The sequence below is a fragment of the Mastomys coucha genome, unplaced genomic scaffold (genome assembly GCF_008632895.1).
Source record: "Mastomys coucha isolate ucsf_1 unplaced genomic scaffold, UCSF_Mcou_1 pScaffold23, whole genome shotgun sequence".
In the NCBI taxonomy this organism is placed as follows: Eukaryota; Metazoa; Chordata; class Mammalia; order Rodentia; family Muridae; genus Mastomys; species Mastomys coucha.
In genome coordinates, this window is record NW_022196906.1 from 98600342 (window position 1) to 98619048 (window position 18707).

Below are 18707 nucleotides of genomic sequence, written 5' to 3' on the forward strand. Positions count from 1 at the left end.
AAAAAGAAAAAAAATCTCCTCCTTTCAGCCCAGTGCGCCACTCCCTCTCCCTTCCTAAAGCTAAATTCTACACTGTTGGCTGTTGGGAAGAGTAGAATTAGTCTCTCCCAGGGATAAGCCCCCTTCATTGGATGTCCAATAAAGAGTGGTCAGTCTTGATTCCATGTACACAATGACAGCAAAAACTGACTCAGTAGATTGTATCTATACATAGTTATGCATACACATACACATATAACTGTATAAATATACACATAAATATCAATAATATAACAGTGATCAAAGAAAATGAGGCTATTAGCTTGAGTGGAAGACATATGAGGGGTTCAAGGGATGGTTGCTGGGAGGAGCTAGAGGAGAGTAAATGACCAGGGAAATAGATATAATTTTACTTAAATTAAAAATATTAAAAATGTAGCCAGGTAATGGCAACATACACCTTTAATCCCAGCACTCGGGAGGCAGAGGTAAATGTATCTCTGTGTTTGAGGCCATCCTGGTCTACAGAGTGAGTTTCAAGACAGTTGGGCTACAGAAAGAAACCCTGTCTCAAAAATACAAAACAAAACAAGATAAATGTTATAAATACGTTTTAACGGGTTTCTCTCCACCCTTTGTAGCATATGAGCCAATATTTGACACATAGAAGCTATTCAATAAATATTTGCAACTGCACCAATTTCAAAGCAGATTATAAAAAGAATTCTGAGGATTGTTTTCACTACAAGCAGCATCATGACAAATGCATGTCTGGTCTCCAAATGACTATTTTTGAAATATAGCTGATTATACACTTGCTACAAACACTGGCTTGAATGTTTATTTTCCTGGCTTTGGTTCTATTTGCTTAAATGAAACTCTGGGCTTTCCTAAAAAATGAGGACTATTTGGTTAACATTGGGCTTTACCGAACATGGAGACCTGTGCTGGTGGACACTGTTTTCCTCACAGACTCCCTCACTGGAGGAGTCTGCCCTCCCTTGACCCAGGGCTGGATGCAGACCAGATTCCTAGTAGTGCAAATGTCCCTGTGCTCCAACCTTGCTCACCCAGGGGGCTTCAGCTTCCATTTGCTCTCTCTGTACATCACCCTCTTGCTGTCTGCAAAGGTCTGCAGCTATGACCCTGCCACAGGGTAAAAGGAATCAAATTCAAGGACTTGTGACAGGTGCACCCCCCCTTTAGCCTTGATGCCATGCAAACCTTATTATTTGTTGGCCTCAAATGTCAGCTGCAGCCAGGGTGGGTCCTTGTCACTCTGACATTCTCATTCCAAGGCGTGACCTGAGGTCCCCTCCATCCTGGTGCAAAGCAACAGAGTATGTGTGGTAAGTGGGATTTGCAGTGAACAGACTTCTCCACACCACAGCTGGGCACCCATGCTGCTTTTACCCAAGAGCCCCAAGCATTACAATAGTGACAACCCATTGCATGTCTATCATTGTTACAATGGAAGCTTTGAAACCTTAATTATTATTCATTCTTGGAAGCTGAGTTAAAGGCCTAGAGAGTATGAAGTGGGTTGTTATTTGGCTTGGTTAGTCACTATGACCCCAAATGCCTACTTCCTAGCACTCAAAGGGCAGGAGATGACACACAGTAACTGGCTCTTCACATCCTAAACTGCAGTATTGGTGCGTCTAGATAAGAGTGAAAATCACAAAGGGACCTGGGAAATGGGGTGTCACAAAGGGTGAGGATCTGAGTTTTATTTCCAGTACCCAAGTTAAGGAAGTAAATAAAAGCCAAGAGTGGCAGTATATGCTTGTAATCTTAGGAAGGTTGAGGTAGACAGATCTCCAGGACTCAGTGGCTGGCCAGCCTAGCTGGACAGGTATGTACCAGGCCAGTGAGAGACCTTGTCTCAGAAACTCTCAGCCAAGATTGCCCTCTGACCTCCATGTGTGCATGCAGCTAGGTACACGTGTAATTGCACGCATAAGAACATGTACACCCACACTCCCAAGATTAAAGACCATATAGTATGGTCCAACTTAGCTCCCCGAGTGTTGACTTCCCGTACATTTGCGTGAGGCATGGAAATGTGGATCTGGTAAGGACCAGTCTATGGTGACAATCCACCTGCACATGTGAGTGGCTATTAGAGTCCCTGAAGGTTTGTTGGGATCAACTGGAACCCGGGTAGATAACCAATATGAGCGATGAACAAGGAGGATAGAAAGAAATGCCTCTGGATAGCCAATTAACCTAGAAAGTGGGAAATGTCTCCCGTCAGATGCTGGCCCGCTTGCTGCTCACAGATAATCTCTGTTTGGTCATTTATTCATCTTGTGTTCCCCACACTCCTGCTGCAAGACCCTGTGTTCCACGAGGTCAGGTGCAACATCTAATTCTGCTTGTGCCTATTCTTGATGCCTGGTCCAAAGTCTCTCGTGCAGTGGGGAGAAGATGAATGCCTACAGAGTCAAGGCATCTGACATAGTGGTGGTCTCTGTAAGTGGGAGGCCTCCATGGAGCTGTCATCACAGCTACCATTGGTGTGACCAGCAACACTGGTGTGACCACCAGGTGGTGTCATGTTGGAAGTACTCTCTGCTCTTCAGACCACAGCACGGTGAACACCGTTAGCACAGGACCCTGACGGAACCATCACTCTGCTCAGCCTGGTTTCTAGGCTTCTTCACTCTGACAAGAATACTCTGGTTTTTTGTTGTTTTGTTTTGTTTTGTTTTCACTACTCTAGAAGAGAGACAGGAAACACACTGTATGAGAATGGGTTGTCTCCCAGCCTTACATAGTGCCTTCCTCTCCTGCCTTTCTGTGATTAACAAAAAGAAAACGATGACCTGAACATGTAGTAACTTTGAAACATTTATCATCTCATTACTCCTTGTTTCTAGAACCAGGGTGTGGATTTTCTAGATCTTCTAGATAAGGGCCTGTCAAAGATGAAGTCAGGGTGCTACTGTCCCAAGGCTCAGCTTAGGGGTAAATTCCTTCCCAGACCCATGAGCTCAACTGAAAGTTACCTTTCCACACGAGGCTTTGTGCAGGGCTAATTACAATTCAGTTATTTGTGTCCTCCAGAATAACATGAGATACGGGAGTTCCCAACCATATATGCTCTCTCCACTCTTCAGGTGTGCTGATGATTAGAAGCTGTCACTGTGCCCCACTCAAGGGAAGGGCTCACACAATAGCACCACACCAGGAAGCTAGAGCATCACCAGGGACCATGTTGGACAGGGACCGCCCATCAAAGATGGTGATGTTGAATCCCCTAAGCAACAAGCACAGCATCGCCTCCATTCTCTTAACTTTTTTCCCCTTTGGACATGGCTGATGTATCCATTCCCACCACAATGTCTTGCCAAGCTTGCCTTTCAGAGGAGACGAAAGGTGCGGGCAATCAGAGGGACGAGCAAGTTCTTCTAAGAATAACTTCCAATGTGATGGTGTAGCTGTCCCTGCATGCATGCAGACCCTGGGTCATGGAGAGCACCCAAGATGCTTGTCTAAGCATTGGCTTCCTGATGAGGCAGACAGTTCCCTGATGTATATACTGAAAATAGGATCCAGAGGTTACAGACCCAGAAGTTATGTATTTACACCTCCTCCTCCCCGCACCTACTTTGCAAAGATCTGATGCTAATTTCAGATGATTCTCTGAGACTTCGTTCCTGTTATCTTGATGTTCACGTTCCATACTGCCCTCCTAGTTCTGATGTGAACATCTCAGCAACAATTACACCACCTCCCAAATGAGTTATCTAAATCCCCTTTCTTCCAGCACACACAGGAGGAGGAAGCAGGGGCTAATTTATATTCAGAGAGGCCCAGGAACAAGGCTGGACTCCTAAGTGGACATAGATGATTTCAGGTGGAGCTGTAGTTGATGAAGCATTTGGCGGAGGAGAATGTTTAAAAATAGGCCTGTAGTCACACACATAGCACCTCCTTTCTGTTTCCTTTTGCAGATTGTATCCCAGAGAAAGCTTTCTAAGTCTTTGCTGAAGCATGGGAACACAGCTGGGAAATCCTCCATCACGGTAAGCTGGGCCTGCAGTGGCAACAGGTGTCAGACAGGGCGCACTCACTGATCCAAAAGAAACACCAGGGGAGTGTCTCTGCCTGCTGGGAACTAACTGGACTACCCAAGGGCTTCTCTCCCTGTTTTTTTTTCCCTCCCTTCCATCTTTTTCTTTCTTGGTAAAACCATTTTGATCCTTCTACCCTTAGAGAAAAATGGGAAGGAAAGTACGTTTGAATGTGAGATCACTCACTTCTACTGAGAGTTTCCAAAAATCACAAGAAAGAGTATGAAGGAGAAAAAGAGTTAACTTTGTTGAACACAGTGAAAATATGGAATTGACTAGGGTTTTCAGATCAGAAAGTGCTCTCTCTCTCTCTTTCTCTCTCTCTCTCTTACTCTCTCTCTCTCTCTCTCTCTCTCTCTCTCTCTCTCTCCTACAAAATACTTTTATTTTAAAGGTGTTTAGTTCGTTTTGCTGCCCAAGAAGAGGCTACCCTGAGCAATCTTCATTAAGCAACAGATTGGAGCTCTGTTGCTTGATTCTATAGACAATAGCTATTTCAGCAAATTTAGTCCCAATTTAAAATAAAATAAAATAAAATAAAATAAATGCCCTAATTCAGTTCCTTTGTGACACTGGTAATGAATAAATTGATCAAAAATTAATTAGCCTGGTGACTTGTTAAAGAAAAGGCAGGTGATTTTTAATGGGTTTGTTTGGATTGTTTGTTTGTTTGTTTGTTTTGAGGCAGGGTCTCACTGTATTGCCCTGGCTGACCTGGAACTTGCCATGTAGATCAGGCTAGCCTGGCACTCAAAGACACCTGGCTACTTCTGCCTTTTAAAGGCTAGGATTAAAAGCACCAAGCCCAGCAAGGAAGCTTTTCTTAGCTGCTCCTCCTGATAGCTCTACCCACAGCCTGGGTCCCATCTCATATTTCACACTCAGAGTTTGAAAATTAGTACGCTACTGTGTATTCTAGTGAGCTCCCTTCCAGAGCTGGAAATGGTGCATGTATGCATAAGGAATGTGGAGAAACGTCTTACCCACTGTCTCTGTTTGTTCATTTAGAGACCAAAATGACCCAAATGTGCTGATAGGCTCCTGGGCTGAGCAGCTCCTGTGTGCTTTTCTCTTAGGTGATTGCTGAAGAATTATCAGGCAATGACGACTACGTGGAGCTTGCATTCAATGCACGGAAATTGGATGATAAGGTAAAACGGTGCGCCTTGACCTCACTGAAGGAAGTAATAAAGCCAGGACATACAGTTTAATCAGATTCTTCCTCGAAGCTATTTTTCCCTTTAAACCCACATTATTAAACACATCAAAGACTTCAAGAGGTCTGGAAGGTGAGGTTTTCCCCAAAATGGAGAAGCAGTTAAGAAAGAGGGGAAGGGCCTGCAATTAACACATGACCATTTGGCAAGTCTTCATTTGTTTCCCAAGAAAATGCGACTTTCCCCCCTCCCAATCATTAGGGCCATTCTAAAGGAAAAAAAGCTGTGAGGGGGAGAAGGATAGCATATAAATTAGCATCGGTGTTTGCCAAGTTCAGTACGAGCTTTGCATACACTGTCTCATTAATTATTTGTACAATTCCCGGGTGAAGGGTAGTGTGATTGCTGGGGAAGGAAGAGATTAAAGGATGGGTAACTAGACTAAGTTTCCCCCACATCACAGTCCAGAGCCTCTGAGTAAGAGACACCAAGGCATGGTTAAAGACACAAGGATTGTATCTGCAGAAATTCCACTGGGTTGCAGAAAGGAGAAGCTGGGGGATAAGCCGACATGAGGAAATTCTGACCCGCAGGGAAAGAGAGATGAACAAGTATGGATGGAAATTCTCCTAGAAGGCTACCCAGACTAAGAGAGGATCAGCAAAGCCACTGGGAAGTTCCAGAGCTGTGTCTCCCAGCCAAGGAGTTGCCTTAATGTCCCCCATGTACTTCCTGACTGGACAGAGCAGCCCTAGGAAGCTTGGCCATGGTGTGAATGCAAAGATGGACATTAGAATTCAGAAGGCTATAACCCTCAACCGGCTCCATTCCCCACAGGAGTTTACAGGGTGTTTCCATGGCCACTGCATCCTGTTAGTAAGTGGTAAAACTGAAGATCCAATCCCATGTCAGTCTATAACCAATTAGTTAGTCCTCTGTGTGTGTGTGTGTGTACATGCGTATGAGTGTGTGTTTGTGTGTGTATGTGTGTATACATATGTATGTGTGTGAAAGTTTTGTAGGCCCTATACCTTACAAAAGTTAGACCCCCAACTTCACCCTATCATTTCTATGATTTCCTTTCAAATGTATCCTTAAGTCAAAGGCCACACCACATCAGGAATTATTGACCCAGGACTCCATCTTCCCGGAGGAAGAATCAGTTTTTACACTTGCTCTCTTATTTATAAATTTATTCCATCATCCATCATTCATTTGCCAAACAGCACTGGGCATCTGTTAGATAAAGGTGCTAGGGAGGGGACATGCTGCCCTCACCACAGCCTGGATGGCATTGTTAAGTCTAAGTTAAATGCAAATTGAAAAACTACATGAGATATATAATATAGTGATGTACATGATATGATAATTAGTGTGTAAATAAGAATGTGATGTTTGGCGTGTCAGACTTTAATCCTTATAATCTGAGTGTGTGCATGTGTGTGTGTGCAGGTGTGTGTGATAATATTTAAATATTATCCCTCAGGAGCCATAGATCTTTTTCAAAATAGGCTCTTTCACTGCGTCTTAGAGCACACTGATTACACGGGATTGGCTGGCCAGAAAACCCCAGGGATCCACCTGTCTCTGCATCTGCCGTGTGGAGATTATAAATCTGTCCTACCAAATATAGATGTTCTTCTCCCATTTATTCTTTGAAATTTTTGCATACATGTATCTCGATCATAGCCACCTGACTCCCTCCCTTCGGTGTCCTTGCAAACAAACACTTTCCTCCCGAGTTCACTTCATTTTTTTTTAATTTAAAAAAATTATAGCACCGTGAGTCCAATTGCTTCTACCTGTATGTATACAGATGTGGAGCTATCCACTGGGGCATGGGTGCTTACTAGGAACTAACCCTCCATACCCACAACAATGCTACTCACTCCCCAAGAAGCTATCAACTGCCAACATATCAGGTAACAGTGAGGCCTGTGGAGACCCTCCCATTTCAACATTGGAATTTGTTTGTTTTGTTTTTTTAGACGGTGTTTCTCTGTGTAGCACTGGCTGTCCTGGAATTCACTCTGTAGACCAGGGTGGCCTTGAACTCACAGACATCTACCTGCCTTTGTTCACTGAAATGCTGGGATTAAACACCTGAACTATTTCTTCAGCCCCAGAAACTAAGTACCATCCAATTTTTTTTTTTTTTTTGTCTTAAGTAGCTAATATGACTCCTTTACAAAGTGGTCTCTGGTGATGCTTAGCACTCCCGCTGTGGTTGCCCTGCATCTTGGTGGCCCTGGGACTTTAAACCCTAACCCTCTCCATCCGCAGTGTCTCTCCAGCCTCAGAAGCCTTCACAAAATGAATGCTTTTTGCTGTTTTTGCAGAAGTATAAGAGTTGGAGGTTGCTCCTTTAGTGGCTCACACACTATCCTCTAAATACCTCTAATTTGTTCTCTCAGTGGCTAATGTTACAGATCACGGGTTCCTTAGTGGCCCTGTTGGCTCTAAGGAGCTTCAACAGTTTCCCTTTTTGTCATCCGAACACTTGTTTCTATTAAAGAACTTCTGTCACATTCTACATGGTTCTCAAAGGTTGCTCATGCCTGGCATGTGGGCTGCCCAGGGGCTGGGCACAGCCAGGACAGCCAATAGAGTACCTATATGATAGATGTCCTACAGTATATCTGGCTTCTCCCAGAAAATGTATCTCAAGAACTAGGTATGAACTTCAAACTATTTGCTGACTCAATCTTACAAGTCCTGTACCACCAGACATAAGAAGCTAGCTGGGAATTAGACTTGAAGTGTATGGGAGAGTGGCAGCATGTTATAGGAAATATGTGTACCCCCAACATTGTGGAAGCCATCTTTGGAAATGTGACCTTCCAAAAAAAAAATTTTTTTTTTTTTTGCTAGATCAGAATAACACAGTATAATTATTTTCTTTCACAAGTAGGAAAAAAATAGTTTTTGGAAATTCTCAAGGAAGATTCCTTTCTAGCTTTTTAGCTTTAAACAATTTTGCAACCACTTATGTGGTCATCAGATATTCTCCCCGCCTAGAAATCAATGACTAAAAGGATCTATCAGACAAATAAGTTCTTGGGTTTTGTTATATTAGTGAGTGGGCTTTATTATATCATTATTATATTATATTAAAGTAACTGATTTCCACATACATTTAAAAACTGCAGTGTGAATACGTGGTAGAAATGGACTGTATCCAGTTCATACGAGTTGCAGAAAATCTGAATTCCCGGGCTGCTAGTAACTCACTGCGGTAACCTGCCAGCATTTTACAGGAAAAACCACACTGCTCTATCCACCTGCCTTCTTTTATAGATGGTAAATCGAGATTCTGAGATGTGAAGTGATTTGCCTAAAGCAGCCAGTGTACACTCAACAAACAAATAAACATACAAAAATCAGGGAAAGAGAGTGACCCAGCGAAGCTCCTGCTTCCCATGTAGATTAGATTGCTTTCAGGAGGTAGGACCCTTGGCTCAGAGAATCAAGAAGCCAGGCAAAGGAGACTGGGTATATATACTAGAGTTCAGCAGTTGTCAAAAGGGAGGTGCAGTAGCCCTGTCTGCTTCCACAGGAATCCCTAAACCTGTTTCCATAGTAACACTAAGACAGCTTTTCTCTCTATTCTCACTCTCTCACTCCTGAACAATGAGATGTTCCTGAGGGTGACTGAGCCTCCAGTGAGTACAGGAGCACATGTGAGAACCTAAGCTCTTCTCCCTCTCATGGCAGTCACTGAGTTGCTGTGTACAAACCTTAACAATACTCTCCTCACTAGCTTCTTGAATTTGGAAAGTACATTTATTTTTTCTGACTAAATGTTACTTTGTTCCCCTTAGTGGGTTTTGTCATTTAAAAAAATAACATATCAAGTGAATATTTTTCAAGGCGTAAATTTTATAACGTGGTGTTTATGAACTAATACAACCCACACTAAAAGTCTGGGGAGTCCCCAATAATTTTTAAAAATATAAAGGAATATCAAGACCTAGTGTTTGGGAACCATTGCTGTGGGATTCACCAAGGAGTGTTAAGAACGTTTGCAAGCCCCAGTGATAAAGACATCTGACCATTCTTCTCAGCAGAAAGTTACTTTTGTGCTTCCTTTATGCAGCTGAGAGGAGGAGGAGCAACTATCTACCAAAGGTTGAAATCTTTGAAGTCTGACAGGTATTTGTCATTAAGAGCGAGCAAGCAAAATACATTACATTTGTGATGGGTGTCTTATTTCTCTAATGTCGAAGCAACTCACTTAGCAAAGAGATATAACTTCTTTTGTTACATTAGCATGCGTTCATCATATTAGCAGGCAGTTGGCAATTAGCCTACCAGTCATCCATGTATTAATCCATGTATTAACTGCTTTGGAACACAAAAAGCTGACAGGCTATTCCGGCTCCTCCCTCCCTGAGAAAGTCTCCACGCTCCTGTAGAGAAACTGCCTTTCCACTGGCCTCCACATCTGCGAAGGTTGTCGTGACAGACTATATTTTAATGGTTCCATGAGCCTAGCTTGATGGAGTGGTAGATGACAAAGCAAATGTGTCTCTAAAATAGAGGTTGTCAAATTTTTCCTGTGATGGGCCAGATGGTAAGTACTGTAGGCTTTGCAAGCCATATGCTCTCTGTCCCTATCACTGGGCTGTGTCTTATGTCATGCAGACATAAATGAAACATAAATGAAAGGGTGTGGCAGTGGTCCAGTAAAACTTTATTCATAAAAAGACAGTGGCTATATTCATCTGTCAAGCCGTAGTTGGCTAACTCCTTCCTTACTGTGATATGACATCTCTACTTGCTGTCCTGTAGTGTCATGCATGGTTCTTGAGTATGGCTACCTGGAAATGGGGGCCCAGTCAGCATAAATGATGGGAAAGTTATAGTTACTAAGCCATCCCAATGTACTAGGGGTCAAGGATCTGACCCATATGACCCCTAAGATGCTGACTGTATTTCCAAAGGTAAGCATTTGTATTTTTGACTTACACACAGAGCCCAGGGAGTTTTGCTCACAGGCCCACAGCTACCTAAGCATGGAGTCTCGATATGACAATCTCCTTCTTCCACTTCGTCTCCGAATCAGTGTTCTGATTCAAAGACTACTGCTGTAGCCATGTACTGTTCACTTTTCTTCTCGTTTCTTTAAAATACATATTCTTTTATAAAACATGCTTGCTAAGTAACAGGTTCCACGTGATTTTTTTTTCATGCATGTTTGGTTTTAGCTGACTCCCCTCTCCCATGCATCCACATATCCCTGCTTCCCCTTCCCCCACTCTGTACCTTTTTCATCCCCAGTATGCCCCTTCTGCTTTGTTCTGTTATCTTCTCCACCCCTCCCCTTTTCCGTGGACCCTTTCTAGTTTCCTAGCCTTCGTCCACATGTGTTCACACACCTAACAGTCAGAAGCTAGGAGTCACAAAGAAAAGAGTGTATGGTATTTATCTATCTGATCATTATCCTCATATTTGAATAGGTCTTCACGGGGTATTTGCATGACTTCTCTTTTTCATTCATAAATCCTAGAAGCTAGCATTTATAAGTCTAACATGTGGCAGATTTGTGCAGACAGCTCTTCTATTCTTCCCACACCGCTATAAAGATCAAGGTTCTTCTCACTGTGGGTGGGAAACTGGAGCTGTGAGCCTGTGCTCAGGACTATCCTGATATGGTGGAGTTTGGAGTGGATGTGGTGGAGTTTGGAGTTGAGAGTAATGCTAAGGCCACCTAGCATTAGATTAGGTGTATTAGATTTTCAGATGAATGAAGCCAGAGACTGCAGTTGACTTTTCTTTCATCTTTTACACTCTGGTATGCTCACAGCATCCTAATGCTAATCCTTGTCAGTTAAAGAAACAGATCCTGTATCATAGGAATGATGGAGATGGTTTATGCTGGAGCTAAGTATGAGGGACCAGGGCCTGGAACACAGGGTTAGGTCTTTCCCCAAATACCATGCTTCAATGAGGGAGCCATTTCATAAACTTTTTATAGCAACTGAGTTTAAATATGTATGAAATAAAATACTTTTCAACTATGTTGTCAGGTACATCAGGTAGGTGGTTACAGTAAATTAGGGGGAACTCTTCTATTGGCCTTGGATGTTGTCTGACAGCAATCTAGCCCTTTGATTGGTGGAACTAGAGTTCTGTTCATATATGTCACAAAAGATGTTTAGGTCATGTACAGAGGAGAGCAGATCGTGGCTACTAAATGGGGTAAAAGATTCCTTCAGGATACTTTGGCTCTGGATTTACAGCATTCCAACCTCTTACACATCATTAAAGTTCTAATTAGTCAATCAGCCTTGGCAAACACAGGTTCTGTCCAGGAATTCCCACTCATACCCTGAATGGTGTTTTTAAAATGTGAAATAAATATGAAGATTTCAGCATGTGACCAAGAGAAAGTGACAAAATACTGAATTACCTGGTGGAGTATATCTAGATTTACCAAACTTCTATTGATATTTGGGGGAATTGTAATATATTCATTTCAATTGTAATATAGAAAATGTCTAGAACATTTAGATTAGTTATTAAGTCTTTACTCATTCATTCTGTTTCTCTCTCCCTCCTTTTACCCTGTTTGTAGGATATTTGATCATACTTTGATCTGTGTGTGTGTGTGTGTGTGTGTGTGTGTGTGTGAAGATAACTTTCAGGAGTCCATTATCTCCTTCTGCATTGTGGGTCTTGGGCACCAAAAGGTCCTTAGGTTTGGAGACAGGCACCACAACTCACCGAGCCATCTCCTCACCTGCCTTTGAGTTGCTTGTTTTAAAGAAGGGTTGTTGTGGTGCAAGAAGTTTTAGCTTTAATTTTTGATTCTCCTCTCAAACCTTCCCCTGACCTTTTAGGGATCCCATGCTTTTCACAAGGCATCCCCTATAAGTCCCCTCATCCCCAGAATCCCCACCTTTCATCTGTGCATATGAATTGACTTATTGGAGAGTACTGCATGTTTGGGGGGGGATCAGACTCAGCGCCATAAAACCAAGCTGTGGGTGACTTCCAAGAAAAGAACAAGGAGTTGATCCTCTGGAGAGAAAGGCCTCTCCTCAACTCAGTGAGTCCCACCCACTGTTTCAAGGGTCTCCTTTGTCCCATAAGACCTTTGCACCCTGTGCTGTGTGACACTGTTCCTAGAGAGACATGATGAGACATCTATCTGCTCATCTCAGATAGGGAAACATTAAAGATCAACGTAAGGAGATCACCAAAGTCTGACCTGGTGGACCAATGAGTTTTATTGGGATTATTTACAGGAATATGGGTGAGAGGCTATTTACAAGAAAGTATTCAAAGATGTCTGCATCACTCAAGCCTACCCCAGCCTGAGTGACAGCTCATGGAAGCTGGAAACCTGGAAGGTACTGTTCTGTGCAACCTGAAGAAAGCTCAACATGTTGAAGGGTGTCCTTTCCTGGTGGCCCTGCTGGTCTCTGCTTCTTCCAGGCTGCTTAGCAGCCCTGAGCCTCTTCTCAGCGGCTCAGTTTATCTGAGACCATCGCTCAGCAAACCTCAATACTTAGATATGCTCTTGGAAAGAGACTGGGTCTAGTCAATTTGCTCAATTTCTGGAACTTCCTGAAGCTATTTTGAATTGTTTACTTCCTGAGCTTAACAAGCTTCTCTGCAGGATGGAATGTTTCACCTCCCCTTAGAACATCCTGTTGTGTCACCTCCCTGTAAACATCTTGTCTTAAGATATCCTGCTGTTTTGCTGCCCCTTTAACATCCCATGTCTTAATGAGCCTCCCTCCAAGATGGAGGGCATTAACCTGGGAAGAAACTGTTATACAATACCTTGGACCACTGAGACACATTTGAAACCCTGAAGTCTTAAATAAACCTGTTGCCTCCCACCAATTTCTTTCTTGTTGATGTAGTACTTTTATTACTTCATTGAGAATTTCACTCATATATACAGTGCATCTTTAACATAGCCACCCCCTAATTCCTCCTGGATCCACTCATCCCAATTGCTCCTCTCTCCCTCTCCTTCTCCCTCTCCCTCTCCCTCACTCTCTCTCTCCCTCTCCCTCTTTTTCTCTCTCTTTCTCTATGTCTGTCTTTTTAATAATCAACTGTATCCAATTTGTGAGGCCTTTATCAGACTATGGGACCATACCCTTAAAGAAAACTGAATCTCTGTCAATAGATCCTCAGCTGAGAGAGAGAGAGAGAGAGAGAGAGAGAGCTTGCTTTTAGGCCCCTCCCCTCTCTGTGCTAAAATGACAGACTGGCTTGATCTTAAGCAGGCTTTGTGCAGTCAACCACAGCTGCTGTTAAGTTCTTGAATGTAGAGGTCCTATTGTGCCTAGATGCTGTTTCATTCACTCTGGTCTTCCCTGACCTCTGACTCTTACCGCCTCTCCTTCCACAATGGTCCCTGAACCTGAAGAAGAATATGAAGTTCCACAGACTTTTTTCTCTGCATTCTGACTAGTTATGAGTTCCATACTAACCATCATCCACTGCCCAAAGAAACTTCTCTGTTGATATCGGAGAGCTACATTGTTCTGTGAGGTCTCCCACGAACTTCTGTCTTCTGGGTTCTCAGGACAGAAATTAGCAATACAAACTTCGGATTCCAAACACTAAGTTATAGATGGGTTTGTGGGTTTTTTTCCCTATCTTTCTGTTTTTAACTTATGTTTTTCTACTTTTTCCATTTTAAGTAAAGAAATAAACAAAAAGAAAAGTTTTAAATTTTTCATAAGTAGGAAAAAAGAAGGTAATTGATAGAGTTCTTCCATGGTGGTCAGCAATTCTTAAGTATAATTCACAAACATCCCCTGAAGGGCCAGTAATCTATTTATGGAGGCAAAGCCAGAGCCCATGGGCATACAAGAACAAGCTAATGTGGCCCACATCCAGAAGGGAAGGGGGAAGAGAGGCGGCAACAATATTTTTAGAAATATATAGAAACAGAAATAGGCTGAGAAGTAAATGCCTTGACAGGCACATGGGAATGAGCTACAAGTGTGTCTAGGAAACAAATGGGCCATTTAGGGATGAGGCAAGCTGTGTGGGGCAGGCTAATGAGGAGGCGGACATCTGGTGGCCTGGTAAGAGGAAGGCTTGGTCCTCTTCCCCTTCACACAGTGAGTGGAAAGAGCAGCACTCAATTCTCAGGTTGGATGGGGAGGGCTACAGACAAGGTAATTATCCCCTGCCCATCTTCTCTTTCTAGGTTATTCTACAAAGGTTCTAGGCCAATATTCTTTTAAAGAATATTTGTATTCAAGTAATTTTTCATAAAATATATTTCTTTCATCAACCAAAACTTATTTGCTTATTTTAAATTCATAAACAATATAATGCCGATTGCTTTTCTGTCTACCACAGCTTTTAAAACCATTGCCAGTACAATAGTACTTGAAAACATGATTATATACCTTTTTTATGAAATTGAAATACACTAGCTAGATAGTAATGAGTTATTTTTAAAGATTTGTGAAATAATTGTAGAAAATGCTGCAAAATTACTTTTAGTGTTGAAATTGTGTAGAATATACAATACAGAGAGTTTGCCTTGATCTTATATAAACTGAATATCTTTTATTTTTTAATTTAATTTAATTTTTTTTTTTTTACCTATTCACTTTACATTCCACTCATGGCCCTCCTTCTGGTCACCCCCTCCCACAATCCTTCCCCCTTTCTACTCTGAGCCAGTGGGAGCCCCCTTAAGTAGCCCCTCCCCCACCATGGCATTTCAAGTCTCTTCAAGGCTAGGTGCTTCTTCTCCCACTGAGGCCAGACAACACAGCCCAGCTAGAAGAACATATCCCACAGGCAGTCAATAGCTTTTGGGACAGCCCCTGCTCCAGTTGTTCAAGACACACATGAAGACCAAGCTATACATCTGCTACATGTGAGCAGGCAGTCCTAGGTGCAGCCCATGTATGTTCTTTGATTGGTGATTTAGATTCTTAGAGCCTCATGGATCCAGGTTAGTTGACTCTGTTGGTCTTCCTGTGGTGTTCCTATTCCCTTCAGGGCTGCAATCCTTCCTCCTACTCCTCCATAAGAGTCCCCAAGCTCCATCTACTGTTTGGCTGTGGGTGTCTGCATCTGTCTGAGTCAGCTGCTGGGTGGAGCCTCTCAGGACAACATATCCCTGTCTCTATAGTTCAGGAGTTTGATGGAGATGGAGGAGAGATGATGGGAGAGTGGAGATCCCCTTGGGATAGCAGGATGCTCAGGGCCCATAAAATATACTTTGATCATGTTTTGCCCTGTCCTAACTCCTCTCCAGTCTTCCCTATCCCCAAATGCACCAAACTCCAAGATTCCTCTCTCTATCTCCCTCCCTCTCTAAATAAATAAATAAGCATTAAAAATGAAAAACAAGCCAGGCAGTGATGGCACACACCTTTAGTCCCAGCACTTGGGAGGCAGAGGCAGGCGGATTTCTGAGTTTGAGGACAACCTGGTCTACAGACTGAGTTCCAGGACACCCAGGGCTACACAGAGAAACCCTGTCTTGAAAAAAACAAAACAAAACAAAACAAAAACAAAAAACAAACAAAAAAGTGAAAAACAAGACAAATAGAAAAGATCAAAAATATGCCTAAACAAGATGAAACACACATATGCACAAATACCAAGTTTAGCATCTGTTTTGTTTGTGTTGGGCAACTACTCCTGGGCATGGGGCCTACCTTGAAGTGTAGTAGGTGGATGTACCCAGTAGCACTCCCTTGGAAAAGAGCTGATTGATTTTCCCCTTTGCCAATGGGTATCACAGCAACCAGCACCTTGGTTGGGTGGGTCACCCTGTGTCTACTAGCCCCTTCATGTTGGCTCCCCACTGAGCTTGAACCTGTGCGGTTGTGTGTGCTTCCTGTTTGTGTGTCCATATGTGCTTCAGTGCCGTTTAGGCTGATGTTCAGGACAGAGCCAGCTTTGCTGCTTTCCTGCTCACTGTCCCTTGGTGGCACTGGGCTTCCCCTCCAGGATATAAAGACCTACTGAGCATCAGTGACCTTTGTTACTACAGAGCCAAGTTTGCCAGAGTTGTCTCCACCCACCCACCGCACACACAATAAAATGAAGCTGCTTCCTCTAACCCCTCCATGTTTCTTCTTTCACAATATTCCTGTGTCGCAACCACCCTCGACCAGCAAGGATGATGCAACACACATGAGCTCTTCTCAAGCAGTTTATTCAGGAACCTTGAAGAATCTTCTGACCCCAGGGAGAGCCAGCCCACAGGCTAACTACTGTATAGACAGCCACCCAAGTAAAGCCACATGGCGCTATCTTACAGGCCCACATAGCGGAAGCGGGCCAGCTGACTCAGCCCATAGCCAAGTAAGGACTTGTTTACTTCGAGAGCACTTGTTGTCGGGCTGGCGGAAGGCAGAAGCCGGCGCCATCTTTAGGGCGCAGCACATCGCAGCTCTCTACATTCCTGCTCTAGAACCACAGCATCCTCACATCTGTTTTCTACAGTCAAATCGACCATATATTCATCTTTTCTAAAGAACCCTTGCGCACTTACTCATTCATTATTTAGCATAAGTCATGTTGATTCTTATATTTATCTTCCCACCAAACTTGAAGGCAGAGATTACAGCTAGGTACTAGTGTTCCTTGGATCCTAACATAGCACAAAGTTGTTATGGCCTCCATAAACCCTACAGCTCAGAGGGAGGATGACTGGTGAAGACATTGGGTAAAGAAGAAAAATTTACAAGTACAGGCCAAAGGGAAATAAAATGTCAGATGGTGGCTTGTTAACTTGATGATGACTGCTAAGACCAGTATAGATTTAATTTTGTTCTGTTACATTTTAGATGGGCGTGAGGTTATGAAAGAGATGGCTCCCTATTCTATACCACAGGCTCATTCATTCATTCATTTATTCCTATGTTCATTCGTGCATGTGTTCTTTTACCCAAGTACTACTAAAATGTATACACTGTAAAATGTAAGCCCATGTAAAATACTTAGAGTGTACACTATGTAAAATGACAAGAAAGTATACACTTTGTAAAATGCTGAGAAAGTGAACAGTAAATGTATAAGGGAAAGCAAGGCATAGTTCCTCCCTTCTGAGAATTCACCAACTACTGGGCCAAAAAAAAAAAAACCAAAACAAAGAAATAAACAAAAAAAAAAAAAACCCAAGCTATAAAGAGGATGTAGATTCTGTAGGTTCTGACGCCAATAAAGCACCTGTTTGTATTGGCTTTTCCTCCCACTGGAAGCACCCATAAGCACTAAAAAGATACAAGGGACATCTGTCTGTGGGTTCTCAGGCAGCCAAGATGGAAGGACCCAGAAACTGAGCAGAGAAGAAAACCCAGAGGGGTAACTCAGACATTCTGTGCAGGTTTCTCACGCAAGCCTGGATCCCTTAAATAGCACAGGGGTAGAACCTGTAAAGTTTACCAGGAAGTGTCTAGAAAACAAAAACTGAGCCCAAAATTCAATTGACTTATGGAATAGGGGGGGAAAAAGGTGGAAACTCAGGGCCCCTGAGAGAACAGGAATGCTTCATGGGAGGAGTGCAGCAATGTGAGGGGCTTCGCCTCTCAAAGGGATCACTAATTAACAAACAGAAACAGAGAAAGTGAACCAGGAACCTAAAGCCAGGAGGGCAGAGATCAACAGAGACACAGAGAGTCCTCGACAGGGAGGACCTATTCCATAAATACTCTTGGCTTACAGCTAGCTAATTCCAAGGACAGCATCCAGGGAGAGAGGACTCTGAAACAGAAGGACTCTTTTTTTACTAAAGGCTTCTGAAGAAATCCAACCTCTGAATAGCTTAATCCGGACTAGATTCAAGGCACTGCCCTCATTTTAGTGCCTTTATAGATGCCGAGGACTTATCTGAAACCTTTGTAATCTTTATGTGGTGTTTATTTAATCCAAATTAACAAACATACCAAGAAGCAGAACCAAGCAACAGATAATAGAGGCAGAGGCACAAATGATCCGGACACCACAGTGGTCAGATATAGACTCTGAAATAGCCATGGTTAGTGTATCTGAGACAACAGATTTCTGACTTCACAAGGAACTGGGATTTGAGTCCATCTGTGAAGAATCCTTCAGAGTTTAGCCTAGCAAATATATAATGAACTGAGAGTTCAGATGCAGCTTATTCCAGGCAAAGAGTGGGTCAGAAGGACAAGAACACAGGAAGAAATGGTGGCACACACTGCTTTGGGGTAAGGAGGAGAGGGCGGTGGAGTTGAGGCTGACCTTCCCAAAATGAAATGGCCAGTTGGCCTCCATTCCCCGAAAAAATCAGATTATGGTCATTAAGCCTACCAGGGTCAGAACCAGATCAAGTTCAGGAGAGAGATAAAGAGAAGAAAAGAACACTTAATTTCATTTATCTGTTTTAGGATTTCTTCAGTAAATCCGACCCATTTCTGGAAATTTTCAGAATGAACGACGACGCGACTCAACAGCTTGTGCACCGAACAGAGGTAAGATGCGTGCACTCCGCCTCTGAGACCAGCTGTGCTCTTGTAAATAATTG

General features: G+C 43.0%; 1 protein-coding gene across 1 annotated transcript in view; it reads left to right on the forward strand.

Annotated features, from left to right (window-relative positions):
• Positions 1-18707, forward strand: part of Cpne4 (copine 4) — a 466654-nt gene that overhangs the window by 333238 nt on the left and 114709 nt on the right. Inside the window, exons 4-6 of the mRNA XM_031344408.1 lie at positions 3939-4010; positions 5135-5209; positions 18571-18654. Coding sequence (XP_031200268.1) covers positions 3939-4010; positions 5135-5209; positions 18571-18654 — 231 coding nt within the window. The remainder of the gene's footprint in view (positions 1-3938; positions 4011-5134; positions 5210-18570; positions 18655-18707) is intronic.